Genomic DNA, 24438 nt, shown 5'->3' on the forward strand with positions numbered 1-24438 from the left:
CTGCAGATGTAGAAGCCCACCAGGAGGACCTTCAAGCAGGGCGCCTCTGACCAGGCGGGGAGGAAGGGGGGGTTGCTGGGAAGGGCACTCTGTACATGGCCCAGAGGCTATGTCGTTAGGACCCCTCCCGACTGAGGCTCTCTGCCTGCCCACGTTCAGCCAGAGCTGGTGCCCCCCTCCATCCAAGTCTTGAGTGCCTGCAGGGCTGGCGTAGAGCAAAGAAGCCAAGGACCCATCTGGCCTCCCTCCCTCCTCCAGGAAGGGGCTTGGCCCCTGGAGCTCTCAGGAGGGGCTGCCCCACTGGCCTTGCCACCTGGAGGGCTCAGCAACCCTGAGAGAAGCCCCTCAGTGCCCGAAAGCAGCCTTGGAGGGAAGCACAAGCCAGCTGCACTGGGGCCTTCGGACCCCAAGAATGGCTGGGACAGCCAACCCAGTCAGAAGGCATTTGACCCAACTCTGCAAAGCATGGATGGATGGATGGTTAGGAAAAGGAAGGGAGGAAGGAAGGAAGAAGGAAGGAAGGAAGGAAGGAAGGAAGGAAGGAAGGAAAGGAAAGGAAGAAGGAAGGAAGGAAGGAAGGAAGGAAGGAAGCTGAAGGAAGGGCCAGTGGGAGGGAGGGAGGGAGGGAGGGGTGGAAGCTCACCTAAAAAAGCAGAGGGGGAGACGGTGCCGTTGCTCCGTGAGACCATGACGCTAATCCCAGTTTCCACGAAGGGCACCGAAAAATCCACCACCTCCGAGCGCTCCCCATTGATGGTGAGGGACCCGACAGCCATCACGGCCTGCTTCTTGACCACCTGCGGGTGGAGAGCAAAGCGGGGGAGGTCAGGCCGAGGGGAGGGGGGTCTGGGCCAAGTTGAGTGAAGCTCTTCCAGGGGCTGGACGCACCTCCCCAATCATCCCATTCCACTCGTTGTTGATTTTCTTCCCGTGCTTCCCGTTGATGACCAGGTAGAGGTCGTAGGTGAACTTGATGGTCCTCGAGAGCTTCTTCAGGATGTCGATGCAAAACCCTTTGCAGCATTTCTTCTGGTTCTTCCCTTCTTTGGTGATGTTGCTGAGGAGACAAGCACAAAGATCTAGCCCTCCTTCCTTCCTTCCTTCCCTTCCTTCCTTCCTTTTTTCCTTCCTTCCTCCTTCCTTCTCTTTCCTTCCTCCCTCCCTTCTTCCTTTCTTCCTCCCTTCCTTCCTTCCCTTCCTCCCTTCCTTCCCTTCCTTCCTTTCTTCCTCCCTTCCTCCTTCATTCCTTCCTCCCTCCCTTCCTCCCTCCTTTCTTCCTACTTCCTTCCTTCCTCCCTTCCTCCTTCCTTCCTCCTTCATTCCTTCCTCCCTCCCTTCCTCCCTCCCTCCCTTCCTCCCTCCTTTCTTCCTACTTCCTTCCTTCCTCCCTTCCTCCCTTCCTCCCTTCCTCCTTCCTTCCTCCCTCCCTCCCTTCCTTCCTCCCTCCCTCCCTCCTTCCTTCCTTCCTTCCTTCCTCCCTCCTTCCTTTCTTACTCCCTTCCTTTCTTCCTCCTTCCTTCCTTCCTCCCCTTCCCTTCTACCTTCCACCTCCCACCTTCCCTCCCTCCCGCTCTCCCCCCCCTTTCTTCAGCTTTAAAGGGGGCCCAAGAAGGAGGAAGTAGAAGGAAGGAAGCAGGTGGTTATTCACAGCTTGGGTTGCAAACCCAGAGGGGCAGCAACTCTTGGTCAACTCCGACTGATCTTGGGAACTATTTCAAATATAAAATTTTATTCTTATTTTCTTTTTAGCTTAATTGTTGGAGGGATTGAGTTGTGAGAGCTTCAATTAAAATAGAAATCCATTCATTTTTTACTAGAGAAGAAAATTTGATATTGTTCGGCATCCGTGTTGTGTTTTTATTTATCAACATTTTTTAAAGGTGGAGAAAAAATAAAAAACTCTATACCCACATCATAAAGGATTACTTTGGGAAATTATATACAATGATAAAATATGTGCTAAGATAAAGAAAGATATAGGTAGTTTAGTTTTGCTTTACAGTTGTTTTAATAATGATAATTCGTTCATTATTTTTACTTGAATACAGCCTGCACGATAAATCATTGAAGTATATATGAAATTATTTTGTTAATGGAAAGAAGCATGTACTAATTTATATACTTGAGACAAATTATAGTCGAGTGTATAATTAATGTAATATAAACAGAGTGACTTTAATGATAATATAGTGCTAATATCTGTATATGCTGTTATTAATTTAACTTTCTTTGATTTTCTTCTCTACTTACTATTGTGCTTTCTTTTTTAAAGTGAAAAATTAATAAAAATATTTTTTTAAAAAAAATAAATAACTTTAAACCCGCAGACGCTTCCTGAACAAGGCTCATCCCACGAGTGGCCAGAGGCCTTGGACGGAGCCTTCCCCTTGGAAGTGGGGGCAGGTGGGGGGTCCCCCACCGGGAGGGCAGGGCGCACACACACCATCTATATCAAGGGCCAGATGTGCAGGCGGGGACCCCCACCTGCAGACCCTCCGCAGCTGCTGGGGAAGGAGAGGGGGAGGGGCTGGGGGCCCGGGGGGAGGGGGGGAGGGGGCTTACTTGATGACGATGAATTTCCGGCAGGGCACGGTGTTCTTGACGCAGGTCTCCGTCAGGGGGTCCATGTCCTCCACGATGACGAAGGGGGCTTCCTCCAGGGTGACGATGCTGAGGTGGTTGTGGTCAGGGTCGCTGTCGTTGAAGGAGTTGAAGCGGGGCCACACCGAGTACTTGTGGGTCAGCGTCTGGTTCTCCCACTCGCCCACCTGAGGAGGGGCCGAGGCAGGCAGGTGGGCACGGGGGAGGGGGGGGCTCGGGGGATCCTGGGCTCACTTGTGTCAGGGCTGCGTTTGACCACTCGGGCGGTTGGTGCTGAAGACATTTTTAAACCTTTTTGGGGGGGGCAGGAGGAAGAAGCCTCCCACCCACCCACAGATTCATTTCCTCGCTTCTTATGCCAGGATAATCCTCTCTTGATTGACAACATGCCCCTCCTGGTGAGCGGGTCCATTCGCCCAGGGGATGCCCCTGACCTCTTCCCTGACCCCCAGCCTCAGCTCAATAGTGCCAAGAACTGCCCTTCCTTCCCCCTGAATCCATGGCTGCCCCGACGGAGAACCCCACAGAGTCGGCCATCTCCAGGTCCTCTCTGCCAATGTCGGGTGGTGTGGCCTCGGGGAAGAGCCTTCTCTGTGGTGGCCCCGACCCTTTGAAATCAACTGCCCCAAAGACCTGTACTACCTCCACCCTTCCGGTCTTCCAGAAAGCCGTTATCGTATTTCTGACTATTGTTAACTGCCCTGAGTCCCTTTTGGAGTGGGCAGCATATAAATACAAATAACACATGTATGTATGTATGTATGTATGTATGTATGTATGTATGTATGTATGTATGTAGACATGAAGAAAAAGGCCGGTGGGGGGAGGTGCGTTCAGCAATGTCAGATTCTCTTACTACAGCTTTACACTCAGAGTAGCCCTGAGGGTCTTCTGTGTAGGCCTGAGGTTACTTTACACCAGGTATTCTTCGTCTACACAGGAAAGCCCCCCCCTCTCCCCGTTCCAAGACCCCTTCAGTCTGGAAGCTTTGCCAGCCCTGTGCCAGTGGGAAGTCTGAGATCTGTCTCTCTTTCTAGCGAAGCCGAGGCTGCAGCTGCATCCAGGCAGGGAACTAAGCCTGCCTCCATTGCCCCCCCTTTTTCTGACCTCTTTCCTGGGGGGTTGGGGGGGAGCCTCCCTAAACCAATCCAGCCCCATCTGATCTGATCCGTCAAGGTCTCCCCAGGGGGGAAGAAGGGTCTCCAGGCTGCAGGCCAAGCCCACCTGCCACCACTGAACAGAAGGGGGGGCTTCAGGGGTCCTCTGCACCGCTGGTGGGTTGGAGGTCCGGGCTGGCTCTCCACGTGTCAGCCCTACAGCCTCTGACACCCCCCCCAGCAGCTCTGCGGGAGAACAGATTCCAGAGCTTGTCCTGGGTGAGACCCTCGGGGGTCTATTTGGGGCCTCCTTGGCTGTCCAAATGGAGGCTCTGCCTCTCCCATGAAGGAGGGGGCCTCTTTAGGTAGGACTCCCCCCCTCTTCATCAAAGCCTCTGCCCACCAAGGGTCTCTGGGAGGGGAAAGGCCCACCAGAACAAATGCTCCCCCTCCCCGTGGCCGGAGTGGAAGTGCTGGCTGTGCAGACCCCCCCCCCTTCCTCCCTCTGCTGTCCCCCCCAATCCCCCGGTTACCTTCTCCCAGGCCCGGCTCTCGTTCAGCACAGTGACCACGAGGCGTGGCTGGGCTTGGTAGCCATCGGTGGTGAAGGATAAGTCTCTCCCTTTCCAAGTCACGTTCATCATAAACCTTGAAAGAGAGGAAGGAAATGTTCAAAGAGGAATTAATGAGCTGTCCAGCAGTTAATGAGCAAACTAATTCAGTCCCTGGATTAACTCCGATGAAACATATGCTATAAATCCTCCCTTTGTTGTGAAAAAAAACCATTTTTTAGGAGCCGGGATCGAATCCATCCTACGGGGGCCTGGCAGTTAGTCCCATGAAGAGGGTGCCATTGGCTTCCTATCTAAGGGCAACGCTAGGAGGGACTGGCCACCGATGCCATGAAAGAGTTCGGAGGCCAGGACCGGAAGAGGCACCCACTTGAGATGCCCACGAAGGGAAGGCCACTTGGCCCTCTGCACTCGGCCTTAGATGACCAGCCCTTCTGCACCATTTATCCCTTTGCGGTCTGGGCATCTTGGAGGCTGGAGTCCTTAAGGGGCAACAGATTGCAAGGAACTCCGGACTCAGATCTTAGGTCCAACCTGCAGGGTTGGCAAACAGACGTCCACTTTTAAATGGACTGCAGAAGAAACAATGGCTGCCCACCTGCCTTCCATTGAGGACCAGTAGACTGCACAAGTCAAAAAGAGAGCCAGGAAAATATTGACTGACCCCTCACATCCTGGACACAAACTGTTCCAACTCCTCCCCTCAAAACGTCGCTACAGAGCCCTGCACACCAAGACAACTAGACACAAGGACAGTATTTTCCCCAAACGCCATCACTCTGCTAAACAAATAATTCCCTCAACACTGTCAGACTTTTTACTAAATCTGCACTTCTGTTTCTACTAGTTTTTTCTCATCCTTCCTATCACTCATCTCCTCCCACTTATGACTGTAGGACTGTCACTTGTGGCTTGCATCCTTAAGATTTTTATTAATATTGCTTCTTCATATGACAATCATCAAGTGTTGTACCACATGATTCTTGACAACTGTATCTCTTTTCTTTTATGTACGCTGAGAGCATTTGCACCAAGACAAATTCCTTGTGGGTCCAATCACGCGTGGCCAATAAAGAATTCTATTCCATTCCATTCCATTCTATTCTATTCTATTCTATTCCATTCTATTCAGAAGGGGCCAATTTCCCCGGCTGCCTTCAAAACGCCTCCTTTGAACAGAAACTGAGGCTCCCCGGGAGCTGGTGGGCAGCTGCCTTGGCCTGGGGCTGCCGGGTTCCCTCTGGGGGCTGCAGAGGGATGGAGGGGAGGACGCAGTGGGGAGAGTCGGCCACACAGCCCCAGCCTCAGAGAGGGGGCTCAGGTAGGGAAGGGGCCCGAGTGGGCAGGTTCCAAAGCCGCCCCTCTCTCTCCTGAAGGCAATTACTAGAAGGGGGTTCATTCCAGAGGCGGTTGGGCAACGCAAGGGCGCCACCGTGTGGCCAGCGGTGGAAGCAGTGCGGGAAAAGGGACCTCTCCAGCCCGGCCGGTTGAGTGGCTAGAAACTGACCAGGAGGCCATCCGGCTTCAGCCCTGCCTGGGAAGCCAAGAGGGCCTCTTGCAAACCCGGCCCAATTCGGTCTGGCTGGGAGAAGCGCAGGGACGGCCTCGGCCACGGAAATCGGTGGGAAACGATCGTCCCAAGGGATAGAAGGCCCCACAAGATAATAATAGAAGAAGGGGGACCGTTGTGGTGAAACCTCGCCCTTGGGAGCGACAAACTGAAAGCACCACACCAGCAGGGCAGTCAGCACAATATTACGGCTGTGTGTGTGTGTGTGTGTGTGTGATGTACTCTGGTGCAGAGTGCACAACGACCACACTCACAAACATTGCAGCAGCAGCTAAGAAGCAGGTAGCAAATACCACCTGGAAACCTTTTCCTTACACTGGAGGGGCAGGGGACGATGCTGGAGGGGCTCTCAGAGGAATTCCCCCCCCCTCCTGAAGCAGGCGGGAGGAGAGCAACGGCTGGAGGCCGACTGGGTCAAGAGGAGGGCAGGATAAACTGGGCTGGCTTGACCGCCTGATGCCATCTTGGTCGGTGCAACTGGGGAGGCCCCAGAAGGGGTGGCTGGTGCAGAATGGAGCAGTCGAGGCCGGCCAGCAGCCTAGAAGCAGGTGGGGCCCCCAAGGCCTGCCCCAAAGGGTCTGCAGTGGGTCTTACACCTGCTTCACACCTGCAACGGGGCTTCTGCGGCTTTGCTCCCACAATCACACACACACACAAGCTGCCTGCTCCGTCCCTTTTGCTCTGCAAAGATGCCTCAGGCCTTCAACCTTCATCCCTTTCATTCACACTTTTAACTTCTACCCTCTTCGTTGCATCCTGAGCCCTGGGACGAAACGGACGGAGCAAGGCGTCCAACCCAGAGACCGGGGCATCCAGGCCCCCTGGGGCTCCACAACACCTGCCATTCAGGAAGGCACGAGGAAGAGGAATGGCGGAGACCTCGGCCAATGGCATTGAGGCTGCACTAAAACACAGACACCAGATGGGAAAATATTTCCAGGTTCCGCCTTTCGTGCAGGACGCCTTCAACCAGTCCTGCCTGCTCAGGTCCAGATGTTCCTCCTCTTCATAATGGGGGAGCAAACACCCAACCATCACCTGACTTGCAAACCACTGAACCTCCTTGTGGAGGCCGGCCAAAACCCTGATGGCTGGTCCAAGAAATGGCCTCTGGCTGTTAAGAAGTCACCATCCCCGGTGTTTTAGACTTTGCTTGAGTCTAAGTCAAGGTCTCCCTAAAGAAGCCCACCCCTCCCCAAAGCTGCCCTCTCGCCCCTTTCTGGTCCCTGCCAGCTGGGAGGGCAGCTCAGGAAGGGCCCCCCTGTGTCTGGAACAGACCGGCCCCTTCCCAAGGTTGCTGCAGCTGCCCAGCTGGCTTCCCACGAGGGGCAGTCAAAACCCCATTGAAAGAGGACCAGGCAGGAGATGGGATGGTAATTAAAAAGGTGATGGATTGCGCAGAGATGGATAGGTTGTCAAAGAAGCTAGGAGGGAAAGAAGACTCAGGGTATTATAAGATGATGGGAGAATTATTATAATTGGGTGAAAGACAGGATAGAAGAAAAGAAATTATATAGAAAGATAATTTAAGAAATTAATAAGATTGAAAGAAAAATATGCAAATATGTAAAAATGCGAAGCTTTACCCAAATAAGGCAATAATAATAATAATAATAATAATAATAATAATAATAACAACAACAACAACAACAACATATTAGACTTGTACGCCTAATGGATAAATAAATAAATGAATAAATTTCCAATTGAGCAGGGAGTGTAAACACCCCAAATTTATGTTTTATTTATGATGTTATTTGTTTTGTTTGTCATTGTTATGTTTGTGTATGCATTTTAATTTTTTTTAAACATGAAAAAAAAGTGGGACCCTCTCCCTCTGAGGTTTCCCCCCCTGCCATCTGGGGCAGAGATGGTCCCTTCTGCTGGATAATATATGTGGCTCTCATGACTAATAGGCAGCAAAGCAGACACGTGGTTTCAGGACTGGGAAGAGGATGAAGCCACAGCCCACGTGTCTCTTCCTCCCCCCTTCACCTGAAAGGGAGGGAGGGAGGGGTTAAAGCCCTGGGGTGAACTGGGAAGGACAGCCAAGCAAGGGGTCTCCCGCTCCTTATCCACCACCCACCCACCCAGGACACAATGCTCCCTAATTTCACGTCGGCCTTTTCAATCCTCCAGGCCTCAGCTCAACCTTCTGGGCAAGGAGCTGGACCACAGCTTCGCCTTCTGCAGCTCCTTTGGCTTCAGCTTAGAATGTCGGTAGAGGAGGGGCGGCATACAAATCCAATAAATAATAATAATAATAATAATAATAATAATAATAATAATAATAATAATAATAATAAAAAGACATGAGAGAGAAATTAAAAGCATGTGCAGAGATGGATAAACCAACACTGGAAATTAAAAAAAACAAGGAAGAGTCTGAATATTATAAATGTTGCTGGCTGCAGAAAAGGACAAAGGAATAAATGTCCATTTAGTCACAACAATAGTAGTAGGAACGGAAAAGTAAAAAAAGAGAGAGAGAGAGATTTCTTGGTGATAAATGGATTAATGGGAAAATAGATATAAATAAGATCCATGTATTTGACTGGTCTGCAATAAATATGTAAAAATAGTGGAGTAATAGGTTGTGAGCACAACAGGAATTGTAACATGGATTGGCTACACAAATGTCCAGTGTTTTTAAATGTCTTTATTTTGTGTGTCATGTATATATGTTTATAAATAAAACTTTATATATATAAAAAAACTTAGAATGTCAGTTTGATCCGCATCTTGGCTTTCCCATCCGTGGGATGCCAGTAATGTCCGATTGAATCAACGCAAAGGCTATCTAGGCCAAGAGTCAGGAGGAAGGAGCGTCCAGGAGCAAAGCTCAAGGACCGGGTGTCCAGGGGGGAGTTCCTGGCCCCAGCTTTAAAATCTCAGGCAGGAGGAAGAAGGATCTTCCAACTCTTTGCCCTGCCCTGCGTCTTGGAAACAGAAAGACAGCACAGGCTCAGAGAGAGAGAGAGAGACAGACAGACAGACAGATCCTGGTGCTTCCAGAACAATTCAAGATGGATGGGGGACACCAGGAGATCCCAACAGGTTAGAGTAGGAAATTGGAAAACTCTCAATTTCTGTGGCAAACTCTTTCCACGCTGTTGCTGAGACCTGAGCTCCACTCGAGCGAAACCTTTTTTAAACAAAATAACACAAAATAAACTTCTCTTGTTGGTCCCTCCAACGGGACAACTTGTGGCAGCCAACTCATTGCAGGACAACCTGCCACGGAACAATTTAACAAATCAATTTAATTATTTTAAATAAAATTTTTAAAATATTTTATCTGTGTCATTCACATTTCATTCTGTCCCTCCTTTTGCATTCTTCCTTTTAATGGTCCTCTTCCACCGTCTCTTTGATATTGGTGGAACTCTTGTCCCATGGCAAATTGGCCGTGGCAAGCTGGCGTGGTCTATACTGTAAGACTCGACCACCTCCCTCCCTCTCCACCTCTCCTGTGCCCCAAAAGGCCCTTTGCCCCCTTCCATTCTTTTTCCCGTAATCCACCACTTCCTCCCCTTCCAAAGTGCTTCTCCACAAAGGCTTTGGAAGCTGCCAGGGAATTTAGGGCTGAGACTACGGTGCCTCAAGCCCACAGCCAGGTGAGGAGGGGGCAGAAAGGTCCGTTCAGCACCATCCTGGCTGTGGCTTCTGGGCTCCCTGCCTGCCTTAGAACTACTTAGAGGGGGCTGTAAAAGCACTATGAAGCGATATATAAGTCTAAATGCTAAATATCTATCTATCTATCCCTATCTATCTATCTATCTATCTATCTTTCTTTCTTTCTTTCTTTCTTTCTATCTGCTGTAGTTTAGCAGTTCAAATCTCCCCAGCAGCTCCAGGTGGACTCAGCCTTCCATCCTTCCAAGGTGGGTCAAAGGTGGGACCCAGATTGTTGGGGGGGGTGTGATACGCTGACCCTGTAAACCGCCTAGGGAGGACTGTAATGCACTGTGCAGCGGGATATAAGTCCAAGGGCTATTGCTATTGCTAAATCCCAGCTTCCCGAAGTAGGCTGGGGGCCAGACTTTGGCGCCATGGTTTGCTGAAGACCCCCCCCCCGTCTTTGGTGGAGGATGGGGGGGGCACCGCACAGGAGGGAAGAGTCAGACCCCCCTTACTTAAAGTAATCTCGAGCCTTCTGGCTGCAAAACTACCAGTGCCAGTACACAGGTGATTCTATCCATGTTAATGATTTGGGTGACCTTTGGGGGAAGTGTGATCGATAGCTGGCACTCTGCAGAGGTGAAGGGGAGGGGCTGCTGGGAGGGGGCCCCCTGGGGAAAGGGGGGAGGATTTGGGGGGGCGAGGGATCTGCATGCCACGAAGGCCAACCATTCCCCAAACCGTGATTCCTCTGTGTTTACTTCATAGCTGCAGAGATGGGCCACGTCTGGGCTTCATCCGCAGCCACAAAGAAGGCCCAGAACATCCAAGGGGAGGGGGGCAGCGAGGGTAGAAAAGTCAGTGGCCACTAAAGAAAGAAACACAGGAACCGAGGCTGCCCTGTGGCCGGAACGGTTCCAGTAGTAAGAACTGTTTTTCAAACCAGCTTCTGATTTGTATTCAGAGGGGAACGGCCAAGGTTGGAGGCTGTATCTCCAGGATTCCTGTGCAATGGTCTCTGAATATTAATCTGACCCCTCTCGGATCCCAGCCCTCCCCTCCCTAAAGCCCTCCTCCTCCCAAGGTCATTTTCCCCGGCCGAGGAGCTCTGGGCTCTGCTATTGCCTCTTGTGCTCTATGTCTGGAGCTGCTGCTGAAGAGAGCAGAGGAGGGGGGTGGGGGGAGGGCACGAGAGAAATGCCCCCCCAAGGAGAGCCTGGGCTGACCGGGACAGGCGGCAATGGTCAGTGGAAAGCCATTTGACCAAGGGGGCATGCAGTGATATCACCACCAACTCCTCCTCCTCCTTATGGCTCAAGGCCTTGGGAATGAAATCTCATCAACCTATTTACTAGACACATTACTAAAATAACAAACCAGTTTTAGACGGATAGAATAGAATCACTATTGGCGCATAGTAATGAAAGTCAACTAGACTGCTACAATGTCCTTCCGGTCAACGACTACTTCAGCTTCAACCACAACAACACACAAGCACACAACAGATAAAGTAAACTGCTCTAAACTCGACTGCAGGAAATACGACTTTAGTAACGGAGTAGTTGATGCCTGGAACTCACTACCAGACTCTGTAGTATCATCACCTGACCCCCAAAACCTTACCCTTAGACTGTCCACTGTTGACCTCTCCCGATTCCTAAGAGGTCAGTAAGGGGCGTGCATAAGTGCACCAGCGTGCTTCTGTTCCCTGTCCTCATGTTTCTCATCATGTATATAAACATTTTTGTAACTCTGGAAGTGAAGGGCTGCCAAATCTTTTCCTACCACACTCTGGGCTTCTGCATTTTCTTTCAACGTCTTTCAAGGCAAATTGGGTGCTCTGGGGTGGAGGTCCATTTTCCCGACCCCACTGCCTGCCCCACTCCCCCGTCCAGGCAGTAGCCCCCCCCCCCTGATCTCTGTGTACCACCAATACGTACTTGACAAAACAAATAAATAAAAGAATGTTCTTATCAAAAAGAAACAGCTATGCATAGTCATAAAGGATGGATTGGCAAATATATACAGTATACCATGATAACATATAGATAGATAGATAGGTAGATAGATAGATAGATAGATAGATAGATAGATAGATAGATAGATAGATAGATAGATGATAGATAGATAGATAGATAGATAGATAGATAGATAGATAGATAGATAGATAGATAGATAGATAGATAGATGATAGATAGATGATAGATAGATAGATAGATAGGTAGATAGATAGATAGATAGATAGATAGATAGATAGATAGATAGATGATAGATAGATAGATAGATAGATAGATAGATAGATAGATGAATAGATAGATAGATAGATAGATAGATAGATAGATAGATGATAGATAGATGAATAGATAGATAGATAGATAGATAGATAGATAGATAGATGATAGATAGATGAATAGATAGATAGATAGATAGATAGATAGATAGATAGATAGATGATAGATAGATGAATAGATAGATAGATAGATAGATAGATAGATGAATAGATAGATAGATAGATAGATAGATAGATAGATGATAGATAGATGAATAGATAGATAGATAGATAGATAGATAGATGAATAGATAGATAGATAGATAGATAGATAGATAGATAGATGATAGATAGATAGATGATAGATAGATGAATAGATAGATAGATAGATAGATAGATGAATAGATAGATAGATAGATAGATAGATAGATAGATAGATAGATAGATAGATAGATAGATGAATAGATAGATAGATTTTATTTTTTTTATTTATTACTTAGATTTGTATGCCGCCCCTCTCCGAAGACTCGGGGCGGCTCACAACATGTGGGTAGATAGATAGATAGATAGATAGATAGATAGATAGATAGATAGATAGATGATAGATAGATAGATAGATAGATAGATAGATAGATAGATAGATAGATAGATGATAGATAGATAGATAGATAGATAGATAGATGAATAGATAGATAGATAGATAGATAGATAGATAGATAGATAGATGAATAGATAGATAGATAGATAGATAGATAGATAGATAGATAGATAGATTAGATAGATAGATAGATAGATAGATAGATAGATAGATGAATAGATAGATAGATAGATAGATAGATAGATAGATAGATAGATGATAAATAGATAGATAGATGAATAGATAGATAGATAGATAGATAGATAGATGAATAGATAGATAGATAGATAGATAGATAGATGAATAGATAGATAGATAGATAGATAGATAGATAGATAGATAGATAGATAGATAGATAGATGAATAGATAGATAGATAGATAGATAGATAGATTAGATAGATAGATAGATAGATAGATAGATAGATAGATAGATAGATAGATAGATAGATAGATAGATAGATAGATAGATGAATAGATAGATAGATAGATAGATAGATAGATAGATAGATAGATAGATAGATAGATAGATAGATAGATGTTAATATAAGAAATATATAGTGAGTTTAATTTTGTTTTATAGGTGTTTTAATATGCATGTTGATTTCTAATTTCAAGTATGTATCAAGTAAAGTTTAGATTTTAGATTTTTTCAGGAATCAATGTAAGAAAGGGGGGAGTTACTGTATAATATATAGTGCCTTTAAAATTTATATTTGTACATAATTTGGATTTGTTTAATTTTTTATTTTCTATTTTATTTTATTTATATATTTATTTTAACTTTTTTGTATTTATATTTGTGTTTTCTTTTTGAAAAGGGGAAAATTAATGGGGAATATTTTAAAAGAAACCTCCCCAGCCACACGCAGAGGAGCCTGAATTGTCTCTCGCATGAGCTCACACTCCTTGCGTGGAAGGAGCTGCCTGCAGCCACGCCGGCTCTCGTCAACCAGCTGTCGACAACCCACCAGAATCTTCAGGATGTTTCCTGGCTAAATTAACCGGCTTAATTGGGTCCGTTCCCTTCCTTCCTCCCTGCCGCAGCCAGTATCGGACCGTCCTGACCTACGAGGCCACTGGAGGCCACTGCCCAGGGCTTTGGCCTTCTACAGACGCTTCCCTGCCTGGACGGAGTTTGCTCCTACTTGACCCAGACAAGCATCGGTCAACCTCTCCAAAAGGGCCTGCTTTGTTTTCCAAACAGAAGGTTAAAGGGTTGGGAAAGATTTGGAAAGATGACTCTCAACTGACAATATCGGCACCATGTTGCAACTATGGTTTTATAATACATGTGATTTTAGTGATGTTTTAAATTGGTTTTTTTACTTATATTGTATTTATACCTGTTGTTTGCCGCTCAGAGTCCGTTTTGAGTGAACAGCATATAAATTAAATAGACAGACAGACAGACAGACAGACAGACAGAGAATCTATATAAAATGTTTTACCAGTGGCACTTTGCCCCAGCAAGACTAGCAAAAATTTGCTCAAACTTGAAAAATGAATGTTGGAGATGTAAGTCGATGCGTGGCACTTACTATCACATGGGGTGGATATGCCCAGAAACAAGAAAATTCTGGAGTATGATTCAAAACTCGTTAAAAGAGATATTAGTACAAATTAGAATTAATACCTAAGATCTATTTACTAGGAATAATTAGAGGATAACATGAAAAGGCTAATTATTATTTAATAATACATATACACTGCTCAAAAAAATGAAGGGAACACTTAAACAACACAATAGAACTCCAAGTAAATCAAACTTCTGTGAAATCAAACTGTCCACTTAGGAAGCAACACTTACTGACAATCAATTTCACAGGCTGTTGTGCACATTCAACTTTGGACAGAACAAAGTATTCATTGAGAATATTTTATTCATTCAGATCCAGGATGTGTTATTTGAGTGCTCTCTTTATTATTATTTTTGAGCAGTATATTATTTATTATTTATTTATTTATTTTTATTATTTGGATTTGTATGCCGCCCCTCTCCGAAGATATTAACTGCAACTCGACTGCTTTTTGCCCAAAATTGGAAAAGAGAAAACGTACCATCCGAGGATGGAAAATACTAGAATGCGCAAAATGGAGTGAATTTACATTAGAGTTACAGAATAAAGAGGAAAAAGAATATTATACTGTGTGGGGTAAATTTTATAATTGGATTGATGGAAAGAAAGGAATAAGATAATTGTAATCTTTTTTAAAATGCAGAAACCAAACAATCAGAAATGTAACTGTAAATATGTCTTTAAATCTGAGGTTTTTGTTGCCTGTTGCTTTTTACGTTGTCTTTTTTTTTTTAAGAAAACCCAAATAGAAATATTAATTTTTGAAAAAGAAAGGTCAAAAGAAGTCTTACTTGTGAAGCATCTGAGCCGGCCGCTCGTTGTACTCCGACTGCCCGTAGCAGCTGGTCTTGGCCTCCGGGATGAAGGAATATTTCTGCAGCATAGCTGCTGCGGCCGTCGTGATAATCCCCAGGCCGTCGCGGATCCGAGCGTCCAAGCTGTAGTCCCACCCATCGTAGGCCACTGAAATCAGCCCTGCTGGGAAATTGGCGGGCGGGGACTCCAGGTTCCCCCTGACCAAGCTGGGCACGATCCAGAAAAAGTCGTAGCCGGTCAAGCCCAAGGACCGGGCTTCGTCCAGGATGAAGGTGGCCTCGTCCGTGGAGCAGTAGAGCAGGATGACCGAGGAGTGGATCTTCTTCAGCTGAATGGTGGACTTGGCGTCTCCAATGGTGGCGTCCAGGGTGACCACGCTCTGCATGTCCCAGCCCACGAAACTGTTCTCCACGGTGTACTTGACGAAGCTGATGAAGTCCCGGTAGCCGGGGAAGATGCTGGTCACCACGGAGAAGACGTGCCAGTCATAGTACTGCATGAACTTCAGCATGATGATGGCCTCCTGCTGGATGGACGCCCCGAACTGGAAGAAGGTGGACATCTCGTGCTGCAGAGGGCCGGAGAGGAGAGAAAGGTGAAGCCCCTCTGCTCCTTCCAGGATTAAATCCCTCACATCCTGGACACAAACTGTTCCAACTCTGACCCTCGAAACGTCGCTACAGAGCCCTGCACACCAAGACAACTAGGCACAAGAAGAGTTTTTTCCCCAATGCCCTCACTCGGCTAAACCAATAATTCCCTCAACACCGTCAAACTATTTACTAAGTCTTCCCTACTGTTTCTACTAGTTTTTTCCCATCACTCCTATCACCCCCCTCCTCCCACTTAGGACTGTAGGACTGTAACTTGTTGCTTGTATCCTTAAGATTTTTATTAATATTAATTGCTTCTTCATTGCTTATTTGACCTCTATGACAATCCTTAAGTGTTGAACCTCATGATTCTTGACAAATGTATATTTTTCTTTTACGTACACTGAGAGCATCTGCCCCAAGACAAATTCCTTGTGTGTCCAATCTCACTTGGCCAATAAAGGAATCTATTCTATTCTATTCTATTCTATTCTATTCCATTCTACTCTACTCTTTTCTTTTATGTCCACTGAGAGCCTCTGCACCAAAGACAAATTCCTTGTGTGTCCAATCTCACTTGGCCAATAAAGGAATCTATTCTATTCTATTCTATTCTATTCTATTCCATTCTACTCTACTCTTTTCTTTTATGTCCACTGAGAGCCTCTGCACCAAAGACAAATTCCTTGTGCGTCCAATCACACTGGGCCAATAAAATAATCCTAGTAAGGGTCATGAAACAAGCCATCTCAGAGAGCCCCCAGGCCCCCCTCTGCTCTCTCTGCTTTAAGGGCCGCTTCCCCCGTGCCCACCGTTGCTGGATTATTGCCACAAAGAGAAGATTTCTCTCTCATCTCAAGGAAAAAGCGAAGGCATCCAAGCTGTTAGTCATCAAGGCTAATTATGCATGCAGAGAAATTTAAAAAACAGCCACGTGAAGCCAGCCCCTCCGTTCTTCGTACCTGCACTTGTGCCAGCTGAAGCGCTGCAGGATCTGGTGGGCAAATGGGACGGAACCACAAGCCACCAGAGGACCATCACCCAAAAACGGCCCTTCACCCCAGGCCCCCAATGTGCTTTTACCCCTGAGCATCTTGTGGCTGGAAAGAGAGACCCACCTGCCTTCGTTCAACCAACTCCACCTTGGCTGTTTCGGCCCCCCCTCGAGTCCCCCCCAGCGTGGCCCACCCACCTCCTCCCAACCACCGAGCCCCTCCATACGTCATCCCTGCCTTGCTAAGCAAAGCAACACCGTCTCCAAATCACCACCAATGGCCCGAGAACAGATTGTGGGGCAATCATGCAGACAACCGTCACAAAGAGGAATTTGCTGCCGACGGGAGACGCCCCTCCCTGGAGTGAAGGGACTCGGGCCCTCCAAGGCAAGGCACGGTGGGCCGGCCATAGTGCTGAGAAGGGGAAACTGAGGCTCAGGTTGGCATTGGCTTGCCCACCAGGTGAAGGCAGAGGGGAGAGCCCACAGCAGGTGTTTCCACCGGTTTCCAGGTACAGTAGTTTCAGCAGGATTGCCCACAAGTGTCACTCAACAAGGTAATGGAAAGGAACCTAGCCCACCCCCCAAGGCCCCTTTGCCCTCATATCCTATCACAGCCTTCTCCAATCTGGGGGAACCAGGAAGGAAGGAAGGAAGGAAGGAAGGAAGGAAGGAAGGAAGGAAGGAAGGAAGGAAGGAAGGAAGGAAGGAAGGAAGGAAGGAAGCGCCCCCAGCCCCAGTGACTGGTCAGGCCCCACAGAGTCGGCCTTCTTCGGGTCCCATCAGCCAGGCAATGTCGTCTGGCGGGGCCTAGGGCAAGAGCCTTCTCTGTGGTGGCTCCCCAGCCCTCTCACGTCCCCCATGCCCGCCGGCAGAGGTGGGTCTGCAAAGCTTCATGAAAGACCAGGTGTGCTACATATCTCAGGAGGGAGTTCGTTCCAGAGGGCGGGGGGCCACCACAGAGAAGGCTCTCCCCCTAGGCCCTGCCAAGCAGCACTGTCTGGCCAACAAGACCTGGAGAAGGCCGACTAGGTGGGGCCTGACCGACCGCTGGGATGCCTGAGGCAGAAGGCGGCCCCGAAGACCCAAATTTATTCTTTGGTTTAAAAAAGCTTGGAGGGTGGAACGACTTGAAAGAGAAACGACGGTGCTGGTGGCTACAAGGAAGCACAGTGAGCCTGGTTGCATCTTCCCTCCTGGAGGTCAAGGCCCACCTGCCCCTGCCCGCTGCCTTCCCAAAAGCCCAGGTGTTCTTCTCACACACACACACACCCTGCAACCTCTGTGCTTCTAAGGACCCTGCAGAATCCGGGGAGATGTCACTTCCTCTGGCTGCTGATAAGTGGGCAGATGGCACAACCCCCCCCCCAAATTCCCCTCGGAGAAAACTTTCATGACTGTTTTGCTGCTTTCTGCCCACTCCCCCTTCCCAGCGATGGAGGGGGGCTGATGGAGGGGGGCTGATGGAGGGGGGCTGATGGAGGGGGGCTGATGGAGGGGGGCTGATGGAGGGGGGCTGATGGAGGGGGGCTGATGGAGGGGGGCTGATGGAGGGGGGCTGATGGAGGGGGGCTGATGGAGGGGGGCTGATGGAGGGGGGCTGATGGAGGGGGGCTGATGGAGGGGGGCTGATGGAGGGGGGCTGATGGAGGGGGGCTGATGGAGGGGGGCTGCCTCCCCTGGAAAGCCAAGCAGACGAATGACAGGCAGCCAAACAAATGAACCAAACTGGGGAGTGGGGGCTGAGTGAACGGGGGACTTTCCAGAAATGGGGTCCTTCCTCTCTCCCACCAGACCCCCCGTGGCTGGGTTGCCCTGCCCAGGGGCCTTTCTTGCGTCAAGGCCCTCTGCCGGCACGCCATAGGGAGCTTTTGGGGCCAGAACTGGAAAGGCCATTCCCAAAGCGGCTGGAGCTCAGACGGGTCTGGTGCAGAGGTCCCAACTCTGCGATGTATTTGGGGTGACTGGGTCAAGAGAAGGATAATGGGTCTTGGTGGCGCAGCGGTTAGAGTGCAGCACTGCAAGCTGCTTCCGCTGACTGCTGGCTGTAGTTCACCAGTTCCAATCCCACCACTGGCTCAAGGTTGACTCGGCCTTCCGTCCTTCTGGAGCCAGTAAAATGAGGACCCAGATTTTGCATTTATTTATTTATTTTATTTATTTATTTTGTCAAACAATTATAGGGTGATCATTTGTACAAATTAAACATTAGATAATGATAAAAAGTAACAAAAGAAGACAATTTGAGGGGGCAAGAGGTTGACTCTCTGTAGGCCACTTGGAGAGGGATGGAAAAGCTCCATGAAGCGCTATATAAGTCTAAAGTGCTAAGTGCTATAATAGAGGGGCAGAGAGAGAGGGAGAGGGAGGGAGATGCGCGTAGAGATGATGAAAATGGAAATATATATACACTGTTCAAAAAAATAAAGGGAACACTTAAAAAACAGAATATAACTTCAAGTAAATCAAACTTCTGTGAAATCAAACTGTCCCCTTTGGAGGGAGCAGTGACTGACAATCCATTTCACGTGTTGTCAGCACATGCAACTTTGTACAGAATGAGGTGTTCAATGAGAATAGGACCTAGGATGTGATCAGCGCTTAATGCTCAGCGCTTCTCTTCTCTCCCCAGCACCAGCACATCTGGGTGTGGGAAATGTTGCGCAGCAGCACCAAGGAAGCCCACCCCCCTTGGTGTAGCATTCCTGGGCCAGGTCCTTGGGGACCCAGGTTCAAAGCCGGGATTCTCACATTGTGTGGGCTCTGACGCACGAGAGAGGCAATCCTCCGGGGCCCCGTCAGGGGAGAAATAGGGCGCAGGCTGGCAATCAAAGCGATGCGCCCGGCCCTCTTCCAGGAGCAGCATGAAAGCCCTCCCTGCCCTCAAAAGCAGCATTCTTGCCGATTCAGCTCCTCGCGGAAGGAGCCGCGCACTTCCCAGGCCTAATTGTGCTCGGCTGGGCTGCAGAGACTTTCATCTCAGATTTGCTCAGTTTGATGTTGACTCATGCGCCGGGCGGGATGCGGGAGTCACGCCATGCTTGTTAAGCGAGAGCAGAGAGAGCGGAGAGAGCCACCGACACTCGTCCAGTTGCATAAGAAGCCCCAGCGCAAGACGGATCGGCCACCCCACCTGCAGACCCCCCGGACAGAAAGGCCTCCGGTCATGTGCAGCAGGGGGGAGGGGGGAGTCCAGGGATCCAAAGGGTCTCGGGAGGTTTTATTTATTTGTTTATTTGTTTGTTTGTTTGTCAATCAAGTATAGGATAGTAGTTTATACACTGCTCAAAACAATAAAGGGTCACACTCCAAGAACACACCCTAGATCTAAAATGAATGACATATTCTCACTGAATATTTTGTTCTGTCCAAAGTTGAATGGGCACAACAGCAGGTGAAATCGATTGTCCATCAGTGTTGCTTCCAAAGTGGACAGTTTGATTTCACAGAAGTTGGATTGACTTGGAGTTCTATTCTGTTGTTTAAGTGTTCCCTGTATTTATTTTTTGAGCATTATATAAAATAGCATAAAAACATTAATAAGAATCCCACCCAAACATGTCTACCCTCACTCTCACTCCTAGCCGATCTAGGTCCCGTTCACACAGGCCTGCCAGAAAAACCAGGTCTTCACGGCTTTACAGAAGTCTGGTAAGATGGGAAGGATGCAGTTGTTTCCATAGGGTTAGAGCCCCCACAGAAAAGGCCCTTCCCCGCAGGCCTGCCAGTCGACATTGTTTGGCTGACAGGACCCGGAGAAGGCCGACTCTGTGAGCGCTTATCGGGCACTGGGAGGTGGGTGGCAGAAGGCGTCCGGGTTTCCTGATCGATTCCAACTCCGCCTGTCCACACTTAGTGTTGTAGCCCAGACAAGGTGGCTTGAGTCTTGGCCAGTTGCTACTTCTTGACCAAAGAAACTTAGAAACCTAGAAGATTGACAGCAGAAAAAGACCTCCTGGTCCATCTAGTCTGCCCTTATACCATTTCCTATATTTTATCTTAGGATGGATCTATGTTTATCCCAGGCATGTTTACATTCAGTTCCTGTGGATTTACCAACCACCTCTGCACTTGGAAGTTTGTTCCAAGCATCCACTACTCTTTCAGTCAAATAATATTTTCTCACATTGCTTCTGATCTTTCCCACAACAAACCTCAGATTGTGCCCCCCGTTCTCCTGTTCACTTTACTATTAAAAACACTTTCCTCCTGAACCTTATTGAAACCTTGAACATATTTAAATGCTTCGATCATGTCCCCCCTTTTCCTTCTGTCCTCCAGACTAGATAGATTGAGTTCATGAAGCCTTTCTTGATCGGGAAGCCAGCCAGCCCTCCCTGGGGCCGGCAGAGAGGGGCCGGGGCTGGGACGGGCTGCAGGGGCTCCTGAAATCCAGGCAGAGCCTTCCCCTCCCCCTCCCACTCTGCACAGAGGCTGCAGTGGCGTCAGGCTCCTTCTGCACCGCTCGCAGCTCCTGGCGTGTGTGGCAGAGGCACCTGACGGAGGTGGAGGCCTCCCCATCGCTACGAAGCCCCTTCCCAAACAGCCAGGACGACAGCGCCCGTCCCCCCTTCACGCCCAGAGGCCCTTAGCTTGGAGAGCAATGCCTTCCAGCTCCCTGCCAGCTCCCACGGCAGAGGGAGGGCCTGGTTAGGAGGCTCACGGCTGAACCTGCTTGAAGAAGCCAAGCCAAGAAGTGAAGGCAGGAGGGGAGTCGGGGAGACTTGGTCCAACTTTGCCACAAACCCTTTGCCCCTCCCGTCCGTCCGTCCGTCCATCCGTTCATTCATTCATGCGACTTCTAGGCCTAACTTCTCGAAGCAACTCAGGGCAGCGTACAACATAATGAAAAACAATATAGACAAAGAAATCGACCCCACCGACTCAGAAATCCCTCACTTTATGAATAAATCAAACTCTTTATTGAGAAAACACACATAACGAAAAGCAGATTTTGGAACAGCGAGGGATTGGAATGGAATAGGATAGGATAGAATGGAATGGAATGGATTGGATTGGATTGGATTAGAATAGAATAGAATAGAATAGAATGGAATAGAATAGAATAGAATAGAATAGAATAGAATAGAATAGAATTCTTTATCAGCCAAGTGTGTCTGCACACATAACAAAGTCCATTTATCATTTAAGCATATGAATTTTGCTCACCGAAGTCCCAGGCAAATATCATCCAGCAGAGAAGGTCTTTTATTGAGGCAGAAATCGTGGTTTTGAAGCCTTGTTCAATCACACACACCCAGTCTCACATCTCTTTCATTGAACGTTGAATCCCCACACCCAATTTCTCACAATCTTTTGCCTTTATACTGCCTGGGTGACATCACACCACAAAGTCTGTACACTAATAACTTTTCTATGCAACTCCTCTCGCCTTCTGAGCAACCTCCTATAGCGAGGGTCTATCCACTGACTTTCCCCTCTCATGTCTTCCTCACCCTCTGACTGGGACCACTCGCCCATTGCCACATCAGCGCCCTCTAGTGGTTCCTCAGGCTCAGGTCACTTTCTCCCTCACTCTCTCTCTCTGCTTCATCTGTCAACCCCCCTGGCCTTGAGTGTCCAGAGGGGCCTGGCTCATCCTCCTCAGAGTCTGACATGACCTGTGGTGGACAGGGGGCACTCACAACAACAACCACAATTTCTGTTGCTGAGTGAGTTTTGCCCCATGTTACAACTTTTAAAGAGACAGGCACGCAGAATCTGGGTGGCCAACAAAATGTTTGTGGAGAGATGAGGCAGGAGGGAAGCGAAGGGATTCGGCTGGATTTGAGCTGCTCAGTTCCACAGAGCTATTTGTGAGAGGTTTACGGTGAAAAGGAAAACAGGTGAGATACTGCCAGATGCCCTCTGAAAAGCCCCCACTCCCCAACACACAGGTCGCCCTGTGGAGGCCACAAACTCAGCCGGCGTCTATCTTGCAATGAAACCACCATGACATGGAGAGTGAAATACAGTTACAGAATCAATCAGCCTCGGTGCTAATTGGCAACGGACGCAATGGAACCGGGAGGGGAGGAAAAACTGCTCTCCAGACGTGGTTCTGAGCAGAGCAGGGCCTTACTGGGAGAGTCTTTCGGAAGGAGGGAAATACCAAGACAGACCGAAGGCCGCTTGCCCGCTTGCACCTCGGCCTGCAACGCAGTTTGGCATGCTTTGGGCAGGAAGGATGCAAAAACTCCTCTTCAGGACAGAAGAAACGCGAGTAGCAAAATATGAAATAAAATGCAAAGGTGAACACTCCTGGATCACCCTCTCTTTCTCTCTCTCCCTCCCTCTCTGTCTGTCTATCTATCTATCTACCTACCTACCTACCTACCTATTTACCTACCTATTTATCTATCTACCTATCTACCTATCTACCTACCTATTTATCTATCTATCTATCTACCATATCTATGGGGCTAAATAACAATAACCTCCCCCCACCCTGTTTTGGAGAAAGATTGCACACTGTAGTACATTTAAGGAGGAAAAGCTAGTGAGACTTTATTTAATTGGCAGCCAGGAAAATGTTAGTTTTCCAGCCGTGTTTCTCTCCGGGCCTGGTCCCTGAGCTCAGCATCTTTAGCCCATTGAGAGCACTGGATACACACGCACACTCGTTATCTCTCCAGCCCCCCAGGGAATTAAGCTAAACAAATGTTTCTCGTGTATTCCGAAGAGGATCTCCCTGCGCAGAGAGAACGCTGGAGACTTGAGATGGCTTCCCACCCACCCACCCATTCACCCACCCACCCACTGCCTGCCTTTGGTCTCCAAGTCGATTCAGCGCTTTTCAGAGCAGCCCAGAATATCTCCCTCTAAGGCAGCACTGACCCCCTGGGGTGGGCACACCAAGACTCCGGATGGGAAGGTCACCAGGTGGGGAGAGGTTAAGACCAAAGAGGTGAACATGCCCCACCAATGAGATGGCTTTGAATGGCTGGAGGTGGAAGGAAGGAAGGGAGGGAGGGAGGGAGGGAGGGAGGGAGGGAGGGAGGAAGGAAGGAAGGAAGGAAGGAAGGAAGGAAGGAAGGAAGGAAGGAAGGAGCCCTGGGGCAGGGCAGGGCTGCTGGGGGTTCGCAAGGGTTCGGCAGAACCTCTAGCTAAGATTCTTTGCAGTTTGGAGAATCCCAAATCCCGCTCCTGGCTGGCCCCGCCCACCCTGCCCCTCCCCTCCCAGGAGTCTCCAGGTGGCCCATTCTGTACGCAGGTAAGTGCAGGGCAGATGTGGAGGGCCAGGGAAGGTGAAAAGTGGGCCTGCTGGAAGTTCGGGAAGACCAGACAGGGGCTCATTTCCGCCCTCCAAGCAGGCTCCAGAGCCTGGGGAGACCGTTTTCGCCCTCCCAGGGGCTCAAGGAAAGAATACCCCCCCCTGTGGTGCAGGAAGCCAAATAGGCCACGCCCACCATGGCCACACCCACCATGCAACCAGCCTTAAAACCCCTTCCTAAATTTTTGACACCCACCCCTGCCCTGGGGGCCCTGTCAATGATGCTGCTGGGAACATTAAAAAAACTATGGGTGCCTGTGCCCCCCCCCACTTCAAGGCTGCTGGGAAGATAGTCCTGCCACCCCCCATCAGTCAATTAGGAAAGGCTGGCCAGGAAGCCCCCAGAAGCCCCCTACAACTGCCCCAACCCCTTTCTCCTCCGTCCAGCCGAGAGGAAGAGGGGCACGGGGGCTGTGAGCCTTTTGCTGTCTCTTTTTATTTTTCCTTCCCCCCCCCCTGCTCCTCCTCCTCCCTCCATTTATGGTTGTTAACTTGCATTAACCTCCAGATGATCTACTGAACGAAGCAAAAATTAAGCGGTGCCCCTTGGGAGAATCTGTTTGGAGGCAGGTCTCCTCTTAGGCCAGCGCCGAAATGAAGAGGGACCCGATGAAGTGGGGGAAGTCGCCCAGCAGGATATCTGACCATCTGGCCACCCACCTCCACCTCCAGAAATGGTGTTTTGAAAAGGGGAAAGGAAAAACAGCTCCCCCCTATTCAATTGAAGGAGAAGCCAACTTGGGGAGGGGGAGGAAGGGAAACCTGGAGCCATCACAGCCTTGGGTGGGTCTTGCCTACGGTCAACCCCAAGCAGGCC

General features: G+C 48.9%; 1 protein-coding gene across 1 annotated transcript in view; it reads right to left on the bottom strand.

Annotated features, from left to right (window-relative positions):
* GRIN2A (glutamate ionotropic receptor NMDA type subunit 2A) overlaps window positions 1-24438 on the bottom strand; it is a 60535-nt gene that overhangs the window by 11474 nt on the left and 24623 nt on the right. The window contains exons 2-6 of the mRNA XM_070760251.1: window positions 14737-15329; window positions 4232-4346; window positions 2563-2768; window positions 889-1057; window positions 644-797 (exon numbers count right to left, since the gene is read on the bottom strand). Of these exons, the coding sequence (XP_070616352.1) occupies window positions 644-797; window positions 889-1057; window positions 2563-2768; window positions 4232-4346; window positions 14737-15329 (1237 nt within the window). The remainder of the gene's footprint in view (window positions 1-643; window positions 798-888; window positions 1058-2562; window positions 2769-4231; window positions 4347-14736; window positions 15330-24438) is intronic.

The sequence above is a fragment of the Erythrolamprus reginae genome, chromosome 9 (assembly GCF_031021105.1).
Source record: "Erythrolamprus reginae isolate rEryReg1 chromosome 9, rEryReg1.hap1, whole genome shotgun sequence".
In the NCBI taxonomy this organism is placed as follows: domain Eukaryota; kingdom Metazoa; phylum Chordata; class Lepidosauria; order Squamata; family Dipsadidae; genus Erythrolamprus; species Erythrolamprus reginae.